Here is a 13,954-nt window from a genome sequence, read left to right on the forward strand (position 1 = left end):
AACTGTAACACGAAACTCTCAACACAATTTCGTAACCCTCCCCACTTTTTTTCCCTTCTTCTTTAATCCTTTTTTTTACAGCGGATCGAAAACCTCGCCAGTTTGTACCTGCGCCAATGCCTCTATTTGATTTTGATCTGATCAATTTTAAAAGATAGCATAACTATAAATTTTAACATGAAAGTTTCACCTCAAATATTAATCTCTATCATATTTGATGCCATCAGTTTTTTAAAAGAATATTCTTACGTATTACTATGATGGATTCTAATCCAGTAACAGAGAAATAAAAGTCCTTAAAGATTTTGGAGGCCTAGAATACTTATTGGGCTTGGGCTTTCTTTTATTCATTCCTATAATATTTAATGCAGTAGACTAGATTGTATATCCCGACCAAGATTTTGCAACGGGAAACCGAAACGATAGAAGAAAATAGTAATATAATATTGAGTTATTTACTCCACCGCTACTCGTTGAGTCGTTGTCAGTTCCAAAATTGAAAATTGAATCCCTTTCAACCCTTCCCTTTCCGCCGCGCCACGCCCCGCCATTTTTTCTGCCACTTCTTCTCTTCCGTCGCTGCAGTTCCGCCGTGAACCAACGGCCAGCCTTCGCCGCGCTTCTGCTCCAGAGTCTATAAATCAAGTTAACCAGGTCTATTCTCGTGCTAGTTTCCCTTCTTCTTTCTTATATTTAATTTCAGTTGTAAAAGTTGCAACTTTTTGCCGGGAAATGCCTGTATTCTCTACAACATTGCACTTCGTTTTATTTTAGGCTGTTAAATATTTGAAGACAATCGGAATTGATTCTGTAGTTTTGTTTGTGATTCCTACTTGTCGCGTAAATTCATACTCCGCTTTCCAAGTTTCAAAATTTCTCCTTTGTGTTAAGCCTGGGAATAGATATATGCTTATAAAGGATTAGTTTCTGCTGAAGACATGAGTAGATCTGAATAATTTCAAAACATATTTTTTGTGTTTCAAACTTTTTACTTGTTTAATTTTTCAGAATCATGTCAGCTCCGGATGCATTGCCAGATAACGAATCAAATGCAAGTCCTACAGTTAGAGAAGTTCAGCTAACTACATATGAGCCTGATGAAGGATGTGATGATAATGGTCTTAAAGTTGAGAGTGATGAAGATGGGGAGGAAAATCTACGTGCCACAAAGAAAAGAAAATGCACGTCGAAAATATGGGGCGGTTTCAAAGAGGTAACTCTTGCAAATGGAATAGTGAAGGCTGAGTGCATCTATTGTAGTGATCGACTCCCATTCAACAAGACTGGTTCTACAGGGCATTTAGATAGACATCTCACCGAGTGCTATCAGAAAATTGTTGTTGAGAAACCTAAACAGCCTGGTTTCGAGTATGATCATGAAGAGTTTAGGGAGACTCTCTCTCATATGATTATTGTGCATGAGTTGTCATTCAGTTTTGCAGAATCTAAATTATTCAATTCCTTGATGGAATCTGTTAATCCCCACTATAAGAAAGTTAGTTGTGCCAGAGCGAAAAAAGATTGCCTAGTTGCTTTTGAAATCGAGAAGGAGGAATTGAAGACGGATTTGGATAATGCGAATAGAGTCAATGTGAGTACAGATTTATGGAAGTCGGGTGAAGATGTTTTATACATGGTTGTCAGCTGTCAGTATATGGACTTTGATATGAATTTGCAGAAGCGTATTCTCAACTTTTGTGAAGTTCCTCCACCTCATTCTGGTCGTGTGATTTCTGATGTGTTGCACAAATGTTTGGTTGAGTGGGAAATTGAGAAAAAGGTTTGGACGATAACTGTTGACAATGCTGCTTGCAATGATGCTGCTGTTCGGATCTTGATGGAGAATCTTTCGTTAAACAACAATCTGCCTTTCAATGGTAAATTATTTCCTGTGAAATGTTATGCTCATATGCTTAATCTTGTGGTGCAAGATGGACTATGTGCAATCGAGGATGTAATTATCAAGGTTCGTGAAAGTGTAAAGTATGTAGTTGCTTCAGAGACGCGCATCAGTATGTTTAGTGAGATTGCAAAAGAATCAGCGTTATCTTCTAAGAAGCTCGTTTTGGATTGTTGCACGAGGTGGAATGCAACATACTCTATGTTGTCAGCTGCTTTAGATTTGAAAGATGTTTTTTCAAAGTATCAACAAAGAGATACTTCATTTACTTTATTGCCAAGTGAGGAGGAATGGAATAAAGTTCGTGTGGTTTGTTCGCTTCTTAAAAATTCTATGCAAGCCATTCACCTCAGCCAAGGTATTGAAGACTCAACAACTTCACATTTGTTGTTTACTATTGTTTTTTTTATTGATATCATCAATTTTGTTTCAGGTACTGAATATACAACTTCAAATTGTGTTGGGGTGGACTTTGTATGTCTTAGGAGGCATTTGAGTAAACTAAATGTGGGTGAAGATACTTGCATGATAGATATGGTTACGAAGATGAAGGTTAGATTTGATAAATATTGGAGCGAATGCAACTTATTGATGTGTATAGCAGTTGTTTTAGATCCAAGGTTCAAGATGTTTATTATTGATTGGTGTTTCAAAGATATTTATTCTACTACTGAGGCAGCTGAGCGTAGAATCGCATTTCTTGAGACACTGCATTTGCTTTACAATGAGTATGTTGAGGCCGACGAAGCTAACAAAGCTAAAACTGATAAAAGTTCTAGTGATCATGGTGGTGGAGGAAAATTTTTAGACGATATTGAAGCTGAATATCTTGAATATTTGAAAAACGAGCCGAGTAAATCTGATTTAGATGTGTATTTGTCGGATAAAAAAGAAAGACCTCCTAATTCCAATCATGATGAGTTTGATGCAATCTCATGGTGGAAGACGGATAGTTCAGTGTATAGGTATGGGATCTTGTCGAAGATGGCTTGTGACGTGCTTTCAATTTCAATGACTACTGTGACTTCAGACTCAGCTTTTGATGCTGGCAATAGGGTTATTGATCCACGTTATGCCTCTATGGGAGTGGATAGAGCGCAATTTTTACTTTGTGGAGGAGATTGGTTGCGAAATCGTTTTGATATTAAGAGAACGACCCAAGTGAGTAAACTTGTAGTAATTTTGATTAATTATATATTTAGCATGCTCCTATATCACTGTCTAATTTTTTTTTTTCAACACTTAATACTATGTGTTTTTCTTTTAAAGGAAAAGAAGAGCATCCAAGAGTTTAATCTAGCTTGAGACTTGGGAGCTTTTATGAGCATTGGAGAAGAACGAATTACGGCAACTCTTATCGAAGAGTGGCTTATGGTGTTTTGCTAACCCCTTGAGTGAATGAACTTGCGTTATTACCTCAGTGTTTGATTCTTGTGGAGGCTTTTTTCTTCTTATATATACTGTTTTCTTCATTATGTTGTTTTCGGTTTTGCCTATTGTTTACTTTAAAGATGTGTTCTCTTTTATTCTTCATTAAGTTATGTTGTTTCCGGTTTTGCCTATTATTTACTTTTAAGATGTGTTCTTTCTCATTGATAAATTTCTTGAGAAAGTGAGGAAAAAAAATATTCTTTTAAATCACTTATTTCTTTTCTTTTTTTTCTACAAAGGAGAAATAATATTATTCTTTCGTTTTTGGTGTAGATAATATTATTCCCCCTTAAAGAGATAAATGAAGAATAAAAAATGGTAATTTTTTTGTTCTAATTAAATAAGGGGAAAAAAGGAGAAATATCTCTTATCTTTTTTTTTATGAAAAATTAATCACTTAAAGAACACACTCTTATTGAATCTTGTACTAGTACTAATTTCTACATCGTTAAACCCCTTGTAAGTGGCGTTTGCATGTATTGGCTAAGCGGGAAGAAATTAATGCTTAAGATTAAAGATCTTGCGTTCGAATTCCCTGTGATGCTATCTTTAAATTTTTTTATATAACACTGTACAAAAAAAAAAAAAAAACCCTAGCATAGTAAAGTCCAAAAGCAAAAAAATATACAAATGAAATATTGATCTAACATACTTTAAATTTAAATTTTTATTAGATCTACCCTTAATTGTTAAACGTCTTTCCAAATGTTTACTTGTACAAGATTTTTTTTCATTATAGGCTTACATTTATATCATCCCAAGTCTCAATAACTATAAGCTACTTCTTCTGTCCTATTATTATTGACCTATTTATTATTATTATTATTATTATTATTATTATTATTATTATTATTATTATTATTATTATTATTATTATTTTGGTCATGGATACCAAAGAGAATAAGATTATAGTGTCAAAGTGTGTGAGGTCATATTATTTGTAGTATAAAATTATTATAAAAAATAGAAACAAGCTAATATTAATGGGACATCGCAATAAAGAAAACAAACCAATAATAATAGGACGAAAGGAACAATAACAAGTTTAATAGATTAGATAATTAATTTATTTTCATAATTGATTGCAATTAAATACTTATTTATTAGTAATTGATTTATTTTCATAACTTATTGCATTTAATTACTTATTTATTGTCAATTTGAGCTTGCCGCCGATGAATTGAGGTTGCCGCTCGTCGGCAAGCTCAAAATCACGGGGGGCAAGCTCATGATTTTCATAATTTCAAAATTAAATCGTGTTTTTAGTTATTTTGAGATTAATGTTTGATTCTGAATCCATGATTAATTACTAATTTACTATCAATTATTTGTAGATAGATCAATTCCCTAAAAATGTCACTGTGAGATAAGCGAGTGTATTCGAGGGCCATAACTACGTTGGTAGGGCTACAACGATGGTCACAGTTCTTTCTGTTGATTTTCTTAGCTTACAATGCCAAATTAACCATGTATTGCCCTTGGAATGGCGATCATCTAGCCAAGAGATGTTTTATTTATCAAAGAGTTGACTTGGTAGGTCAAGAAAACATCGGATTGATGAGGATGGAGATGTGGGCGCAAGTTATTTATTGCACAAGCAAATCCTATAATGTATATTGATCACGACAATGTTGATGTAGATCCTATGGTTGAAGAGTTAGTAGAAGAGGTCTACGTCACTTCGTTTAGTGATTCACAATCTTTACAACATGCTGATAATGGATTGAAAGCAATTCAAAGGTATGCCGTTTGAATTGGTTGGGTGATGAAGGAGTGCTAAATACTATTTTATGGCAGACCACAGATAGATTACATTCCTGGGCACCTTGGAATCAACGCATGGGTGATCAAACTTGGGAGCACACCGCGTGTCAGTTTGGGGGAAATTGAGATCAACCACCAAAAAGAGGGTAAATTCCAACTTGGTTGAAATGCAATGCTTGAAACCGTTCCGATGATGACACGTGTTCCTTACTTTTTCCTTTTTATTTTTTTGTTACTTTTCTATTTTTCAAAAATATTTTTAAACTATTCATGCAAACCATGATTATCATTATTCGAAACATAAATGCAGACATATTGTGGGTTTGACTTTGCCCATTTTGAGTATAGAAACAAAACATGTTACTCCCTCCGTCCCAATAAATGTGGCCACCTTTCCATTTTAGTTTGTCTCATTAAAAGTGGCCACTTTCTTAAAATAGAAATATTTACTTTAATTAAATCTAATTAATTAATCTAATTAAAAATTCTAATTAAACCTAAATGATTTATGCCTTATTGTTATGATTTTCGGGGATTTATAGTTATATATTGGAATCATATTTTATTGATTTTATTAGTAGTTTGTGATGGTGATGTAATGTTTTGCAGGGAGGTTCTAAAAAGAAAAAATGTTAAATTCAGACGAATCTGGAGCAAAAAGGTGTCGAGGCGTGCTCACACCCGTCGTCGGGCTGCCCAAGACTTTCGCCCGAGTGCGCATGGCCCGCGCGCCCATCGCCGGGCGCCTGCTCCCCCAGCGCCGAGGGTCTTCACTCCATCGCCGAGTGCAGCCCTCCCATCGCCGAGCCTGCTCTCCATTCCTTCGCCGAGCTCGCCCAGCCAGCGCCGAGGAGCAGCCTCCCCTCGCCGATCCACGCTCTCGCTTCTCACTCCGCGCCCAGTCTTCCATCGCCGAGGCAGCATCAGCCTCGCCCAACTGCTCGCCGAGGAGCAGCAATCCACACAGCAACTCGCCCAGCCAGCGCCGAGGAGCAGCACCCCATCGCCGAGCTCGCCTAGCCAGCGCCGAGCTGCAGTCCTCGCCCGCTCCTCGCCCGCATACTGCAGCCTCCTTCGCCGAGCTGCAGCCGCTCCTCGCCCAACTGCTCGCCGAGCTCAGCACTTCCAGCACCGAGCTGCAGTTCTCCTCGCCTCCTCCCTCGGCCGAGCAAGCTTCCCCCTCGCCGAGGCCTTTCTCCCATCGCCCGCGCACTTCAATCCTTCGGCCGAGCCATCCTCGTCCGAGCCTCAAATCCCAGCGGCCGAGGCCCTCTCTCCAAACGCTCGAGTTCTTTTGCTCCAATCAGAATATGCCACGTGTCCCAATTCAGTAGTGGAGAGAAAAAGCGTATTTCACATTCCGGAGTATAAAAGGCAGACTTCTCAATTCTAGGGTGACCAATCAATCAGTCATTCTTCCGCTCTCCAAAAAGCGGCAGTTCCATTCCTAGACGCAGTTCATAGTTAGGGTTTCCGGTTTTCTTAGTGAGGGTTATTTTGCGTTGAGAATTTATCCTTACGCCTAGATAATTCGTAGCTAGAGATTTATTTTCAGGATCGGCTTTACTGTAAGTGATTTTATTCTTGCCTAGATAATTTCTCGCTTATTGATTTCACAGTATTCATTATTTTCATTCACGCTCTAGATAAATTTATTATGCTTAATCATTTATTTCATTGCCTAGATAATTAATGTTTACTGAATTGGTTTATGTTTGAATTAATGCTCTTAGTTTAAAACCTTAGATAATCTTACGCCGTTTAATCTGTGCCTAGATAATTTACATGCCTTCTATAAATTCTGCATTAGATAATTTTACATGCTTTATTTATTTCATGCCTAGGTAAATTTACAGAGCTTATTTAATTTCTGTTTTAGTTTAAGAGTGTGCCAGCGTGAAATCTGATTAGAGTGTTTAGGATTTATTGCTTTTTGTGTGTGTGACACGATTAGGTGCCCTGTTGAATCTTCCTTGAGAGACGACTTGGGTTAGCTTGCCCACTGCAATTGACCTCGTACGATTGCGAGTCAATTCACTAGTGTTTGAGTTGAGTCAAATTTTGGCGCCGTTGCCGGGGAAGATTTTAGGCGTTTTTAATTGTGTCACTTTGTTTTCTGTGTTTCTTTTCCTTTTAATTGCGTTTTTATTTTTGACTCTGTATTTCTCCCTCCGGTGCGTTTGATCCGTTTGTTAGTGTTGTGTATGCAGGGTCGCCGAAGTCTGAAAAGAAAGTTGGAGCCCTATAACGACAACATTGATCGAACCAGTAACGTGTTCAGGAGTTGCAGTGAAGAGCTGTTTGGAGATCGTTGGGATAAATTAGAGTCCGGTTCTAGAAGTTCTGTGGAAGAAGATCGCGAACAAGCAACAAATTCATTTATCAGTCTGGAGGACACGGAGACTCACTCTTTTCATTCTGAAGAGTCTGAAAGTGAGCGTGAAGAAGAAATGGCAGACAATCCCCAAGTCCTTGGAGATTTCGCCCGGCCTGTTATTGGGGCTACGCAATCGGCTATAGTTCTTCCTACTGCAGTGAGGAACTATAGTTTGAAGCCCCATGATGCAAATCTGCTTCCTAATTTCTACGGGTTGCCAAATGAAGATGCATTACAATTCATTCGGGATTTCTGTACTCAAGTACAGACTTTCCCACTGTTGGAAATAACTGAAGATCAGCTGAAGCTCAAGTGCTTCCCCTATGCCCTTAAGGATAGGGCAAGGACATGGCTGTTGTCCCTGCCTCCAAATTCCATCAAAACTTGGGGGGAAGCATGTGAGAAGTTTATGATAAAATTCTACCCCAACCATAAGACGCAGGAAATCCGTACACAGATCATGACTTTCATCCAAGGAGCTGACGAAGCCTTTTCATGAGGCATGGGAAAGATTCCAAGAATTACTCCGGCAGTGTCCGCAGCATCAGCTGGCTCCTGCAATGCTGAGCCAATTTTTCTATGATGGGTTGATCCACACCTCCCAATTTATGGTGGACAGCACTGCAGGAGGGAACATCGCCAGAAAAACCGCAGCTGAACTTAATCAGATTTTTCAGACACTGGCGGAGAGTTCACAGCAGAAGACCACCCGGGGACGACGGGTGGAGGCAAATGCAGTAGGACCAAATTGCGAGCTGCAAAAGCAGATGGCCACTATGATGAGAGAGTTACAACAGCTCAAGATGAGCAAGGTGGAAAATCCACCCGTCCGAGTGCAGAATGCAGAAGGCTGTGGAATCTGTGGTGATTTTGGCCATGGAGCCAATAATTGTCACAGAATGGGAGAATTTCCACCAGAAGGACAAGCTGAGACTTATGCAGTCCAAGGACACTACAATTCTGGTTGGCGGAATCAAGCTCCTAGCGGGTCAGGGTCAAGCCAAGGAAATCAGTTTCGTAGACCACCGCAGCAGATGGGATATCAGAATCAGCCGCAGTATTTTCCACCTCAACCCATGGGACCTTCATTGGAGGACACGATGCAGTCATTTATGCAAGCTAGCAAGCAAGCAATGGAGGCTCAGAATGCTACCATTAAGCGCCTTGAGATTACAGTCGGGCAACTCACAGGAGCTTTGAATCAGTTGCAGCAATCGCAGCAAACTGAAAACCCACAGCTGCATCAAGCTCATGCTATTGAGCTTGTCGAGGAAGATGCCCAAAGAACCGCGGGGAAGTGGAGGAGTAAAACGGTGGAAGCTATGAAGATCAATCAACAGCTCAGTCCACCTCTGCCGCAGGATCAGTCCACCCAACCTTTACCGAAGCAAGGAGATCCCGGTAGCTTCATTTTTGACATAGGCTTGGGACGAGCTGGGGAGGTCTCAGGCATGCTTGATTTGGGTGCGGCAGTCAACTTGATGCCGTTTGATTTTTTCGAGAAGCTGGGAAGAAGAGAAAGTGAGCTGAAGTGCACCAACATGAAGATTCAGCTGGCCGATGGCTCGATTAGCAGTCCTCGTGGACTCTTGGAGGATGTAGTAGTCACGGTGAGAGGACTTAAAGTTCTCACAGATTTTGTGGTGCTGGATGCAGGAAAAGGAATAAAAGGAGAAAATGGTCGTCTTGTTCTGCTTGGCCGACCTTTTATGGCTACTACGCAAACTCGCATTAACGTGGGTTCTGGAACTTTGAGTATGGCCGGGGCAGGTGGATCAGTAACATTTTCTGTCTATGATAAAAAGACTGCTATTTCTTCTCCTTATTTGCATAACTGTTCCTTCGTTGAGATTTGTGATTCTGCAGAAAAAACAGATTCTGTGCAGGAAAGTTTTGATAATCTGCAGGAGCAAGAATGTTTAATGCAGAAGGACGAGGAAAAGCTGCAGGAGCCTCCCAATATCTTGCAAGTTGAGGAGGCCCGTGAAGAAGAGGAATTGGATAGACAGCACTGCAACGATGGAGTTGTGCAAGGATTGCAGTGCTTATTGCCTTTGGAAAAGAAAGAAGTGGGGAGCACGCGATTTGGCTCCCCAATAAGAATCTTGAAGAGGAGAAATGTGATGAGTTTGGTAAACTCATTAGGAGAACCCGCAGCTGCAATCAAGGAAGGATTGTGTTCTCAAGGATTAAGGCAGCTGGCTCGTAAATGTGATTTTGGTTAACGGGTTTTTCCAAGTCGGGCTGGCGACTTTAAAACTAGCGCTGCATGGGAGGCAACCCATGTTTTATTGCTTTCTGTTTGCTTTTGGTTTTTCTTTCTGTTTAATGTTTTGTTTTGGGTTCTGTGGTCTGATGCAGGAATTGTTCTTTTGAGAGTGATTTTGTGCGAATGAGAAGAAGTGGATCTCCTGCAGAAGTCAGAAGTTTCTCCTCCCCTATTCTTCCAGGGAAGTGTTTCTACACTTATGCGCTTTATTTTTAAGTGTGGGGGGAAGAGTTTCTGGTAACTGCGGGAAGTTTTATTTATGAGCTTAATTTTGGGGCAAATGGTCCCCTTGCATAAAGTTAATTGTTTGAAATTGAGCTGGTCAGTTTAAAAATTGTGAAGTGATGGTTTCTAATGTGATTTTCGGGTTTGTGACTGATTGGTGGAATTTTGGTTTTTCCGGTTGACATGTTCTGTGTGATGCAAATGATTTATGAGTTTCTGTTGTAACACTTTTGCAAACTTTTGAGGCGTGATTTGTCCGGTAGATGATAGAAGGAGTGTTGTCATTGTGGTTGCCTACGATCGTATCTATTTGTGTGAAGTTTGTTTTAATTCTGAAAATATTTGACAGCTCTGAGTCTCTGCTCCTCTAGAAAATCTATGAGCATGGGAAACCACGTGAAACAACTTTGGAAGTGCACCCAAAGGGTTTATTTCACGAATACTGGCTTAACTGTTGAATTTAAAGGAATAACTTCGGTTGAAAACACAAAAGTTGTAAAAAGTGAAATGCGCTTAATTGAGATATGGATTATAAAGGCGATCACATTAGGGAATTCACTTCTATCGGAGAACTGGGTCTGATCGAATCTTTTGTTTACATTTGTGTTGCTTCTTCTACTCTGAGTTTTTGCATCATCAAGAATCGTGTGTTGTTGTGAAAAACCTTGAATTATCTGTGAAAGTCTAGTTGGAATTGAGCATCGAGATACCATCTTTTCATTAGTTTTATACTGATTTTTGCTTGAGGACAAGCAAAAGGCTAAGTGTGGGGGGGTGATTTATGCCTTATTGTTATGATTTTCGGGGATTTATAGTTATATATTGGAATCATATTTTATTGATTTTATTAGTAGTTTGTGATGGTGATGTAATGTTTTGCAGGGAGGTTCTAAAAAGAAAAAATGTTAAATTCAGACGAATCTGGAGCAAAAAGGTGTCGAGGCGTGCTCACACCCGTCGTCGGGCTGCCCAAGACTCTCGCCCGAGTGCGCATGGCCCGCGCGCCCATCGCCGGGCGCCTGCTTCCCCAGCGCCGAGGGTCTTCACTCCATCGCCGAGTGCAGCCCTCCCATCGCCGAGCCTGCTCTCCATTCCATCGCCGAGCTCGCCCAGCCAGCGCCGAGGAGCAGCCTCCCCTCGCCGATCCACGCTCTCGCTTCTCACTCCGCGCCCAGTCTTCCATCGCCGAGGCAGCATCAGCCTCGCCCAACTGCTCGCCGAGGAGCAGCAATCCACACAGCAACTCGCCCAGCCAGCGCCGAGGAGCAGCACCCCATCGCCGAGCTCGCCTATCCAGCGCCGAGCTGCAGTCCTCGCCCGCTCCTCGCCCGCGTACTGCAGCCTCCTTCGCCGAGCTGCAGCATTCCCTTCGCCGAGCTGCAGCCGCTCCTCGCCCAACTGCTCGCCGAGCTCAGCACTTCCAGCACCGAGCTGCAGTTCTCCTCGCCTCCTCCCTCGGCCGAGCAAGCTTCCCCCTCGCCGAGGCCTTTCTCCCATCGCCCGCGCACTTCAATCCTTCGGCCGAGCCATCCTCGCCCGAGCCTCAAATCCCAGCGGCCGAGGCCCTCTCTCCAAACGCTCGAGTTCTTTTGCTCCAATCAGAATATGCCACGTGTCCCAATTCAGTAGTGGAGAGAAAAAGCGTATTTCACATTCCGGAGTATAAAAGGCAGACTTCTCAATTCTAGGGTGATTCTCAATCATTCTTCCGCTCTCCAAAAAGCGGCAGTTCCATTTCTAGACGCAGTTCATAGTTAGGGTTTCCGGTTTTCTTAGTGAGGGTTATTTTGCGTTGAGAATTTATCCTTACGCCTAGATAATTCGTAGCTAGAGATTTATTTTCAGGATCGGCTTTACTGTAAGTGATTTTATTCTTGCCTAGACAATTTCTCGCTTATTGATTCACAGTATTCATTATTTTCATTCACGCTCTAGATAAATTTATTGTGCTTAATCATTTAATTCATTGCCTAGATAATTAATGTTTACTGAAATGGTTTATGTTTGAATTAATGCTCTTAGTTTAAAACCTTAGATAATCTTACGCCGTTTAATCTGTGCCTAGATAATTTACATGCCTTCTGTAAATTCTGCATTAGATAAATTTACATGCTTTATTTATTTCATGCCTAGGTAAATTTACAGAGCTTATTTAATTTCTGTTTTAGTTTAAGAGTGTGCCTGCGTGAATCTGATTAGAGTGTTTAGGATTTATTGCTTTTTGTGTGTGTGACACGATTAGGTGCCCTGTTGAATCTTCCTTGAGAGACGACTTGGGTTAGCTTGCCCACTGCAATTGACCTCGTACGATTGCGAGTCAATTCACTAGTGTTTGAGTTGAGCGTTGCCCTTTTCTTTGATTCCCGGCAGTTCACGTGAAATAGGTGAGCTGAAAAAACGTGGTTTTAAATGGTCTGGGTGACATAACACTGGGCGTCCTAGAACCGCGGCACTTTCAAAGGCCAAAAATGTATCCAATGGCGTTGGATGTTACGGTGGCGATGAATCATAAATGAATAGATATAGAATCAATCGGTGAATTGTTGTTGAACCGCGAATTGTACCTAGTGTTTGATTGGAAAGGTGAGAGAGGGTAATTGGATTGTTGAGAGCACGAGAGTAAATTGCTGTAGTGTTGTAAGCAAAGATAGCGTAGGTTTCGGATTACGCGTACATGGCTATTTATAAACCCATGCTGGGGGTAAGATAGTAAATTCGTTGCTAAAACATGCGCCTCGCGTGGTCGAAGGCATAAGAGTAAATTTGTCCCTAGGCGGGAGATTTCCCCGCTCTTTTGGTGATTTTTTCGGCCAAGGTGCGATTTCTCTTGCCAGAGCCATTTCTCTGGCGAAGCGAAAATTTTTTAGTTTGGGAGAGGCGCACTTTGCGCTGATGGACACGATGGGTCTTTACCTCAGGTTCATAAAATGGGCTTGTGCCTTGTATAAGTAAGTTCTTCCCCCCATTTAGACTTAGTTGTTGAAACTAAAGTCTAAATTCAAGATGTTCGGGGTGGGACAGGCGTGAGCCTTTGACATAAAATTTTTTTATCCCCCCCATTTAGACTTAGTTGTTTAAACTTAAGGCTAAATGTAATGTATGCGGGGTGAAATGGGCTTGCGCCTTTTGCTTTTAAAGTTTTTCCCCCCTGGGTGTGGAGCCATTCCTCTAGCGAGAGTCGTTTCTCTGGCGAAGGCCAGTTTTCTGGTGAAGACCATTTCTCTGGCGAGGGCCATTTCTCTGGCGAGGTGTGGAGGGGGAGGAGGAGGGAGAGGGGGAGGGGGGGGGGGCTGCGCTCCTTAGAGCTGCCTACATACCCATTTAAGGGATCAAGCCCGGATGTAGTTCTGACCTGCATGCAAAGGTCAGTAATTGTAGTAGATGACATGGGTCTCGGAAGACCTTATTGAAATAAAGTGAAATTTGTAGAGTTTAGGGTCAAGCGTGGTACTGCTTGAGATGTAGGGCGTTCCAACTGTTGTTGATTTCACGTCCGTCTGTCGATTGCAGCTTGTATGCTCCACGTCCAACCACTTTGGTGATCAGATATGGTCCTTTCCAATTCGGGGCTAATTTACCCGCACTTGTTTCCTCGGTGTTCTGGAACACTTTTCACAGCACCCAATCGCCCGGCTTAAATGTGCGAGTGCGGATATGTTTGTTGTAGTGTCTGGCGATGCTTTGTTGGTAGGAAGCTAGTCTGATATTCGCTTTGTTCCGTTTCTCGTCGAGGAAATCTAACTCGTGGCACATGGCCTCTTGATTTCCGTCGTCTGTCGTGAGCTCATGTCTTGCAGTGGGTACTTCGCTTTCTGTTGGGATTACTGCCTCCATTCCATAGGGAGAATGGTGTTTCCCCTGTTGATGCTCTTGTAGTTGTTCGGTAGGACCATAGCACGCCTGGTAACTCGTCTAGCCATTTGCCTTTGGCCTTCTCTAGTCGTTTCTTCAAGGTGTTCATGATGGTTTTGTTGGAAGATTCCGCTTG

At 41.5% G+C, this 13,954-nt stretch overlaps 1 protein-coding gene across 1 annotated transcript; it reads left to right on the plus strand.

Annotated features, from left to right (window-relative positions):
• The first annotated feature begins 489 nt into the window (after positions 1 to 489).
• Positions 490 to 3,390, plus strand: LOC130989151 (zinc finger BED domain-containing protein RICESLEEPER 1-like). Its single transcript, XM_057913088.1, has 4 exons — positions 490 to 654; positions 1,009 to 2,258; positions 2,334 to 3,061; positions 3,170 to 3,390. Exons 2-4 carry the CDS (start codon positions 1,013 to 1,015, stop codon positions 3,203 to 3,205), a joined length of 2,010 nt encoding a protein of 669 aa, XP_057769071.1. The 5' UTR covers positions 490 to 654; positions 1,009 to 1,012; the 3' UTR covers positions 3,206 to 3,390.
• Positions 3,391 to 13,954: the final 10,564 nt, after the last annotated feature.

Source organism: Salvia miltiorrhiza, chromosome 6, assembly GCF_028751815.1.
Source record: "Salvia miltiorrhiza cultivar Shanhuang (shh) chromosome 6, IMPLAD_Smil_shh, whole genome shotgun sequence".
NCBI classification, from domain to species: Eukaryota; Viridiplantae; Streptophyta; class Magnoliopsida; order Lamiales; family Lamiaceae; genus Salvia; species Salvia miltiorrhiza.

What these genes read in the sequence shown, in the direction of transcription:
- LOC130989151 (XM_057913088.1), top strand. Translation starts at nt 1,013, where the DNA reads ATGTCAGCTCCGGATGCATTGCCAGATAACGAATCAAATGCAAGTCCT. An exon ending in AGCCATTCACCTCAGCCAAG is followed by an intron (nt 2,259 to 2,333) that starts GTATTGAAGACT and finishes ATTTTGTTTCAG; the next exon opens with GTACTGAATATACAACTTCA. An exon ending in ATATTAAGAGAACGACCCAA is followed by an intron (nt 3,062 to 3,169) that starts GTGAGTAAACTT and finishes TTTCTTTTAAAG; the next exon opens with GAAAAGAAGAGCATCCAAGA.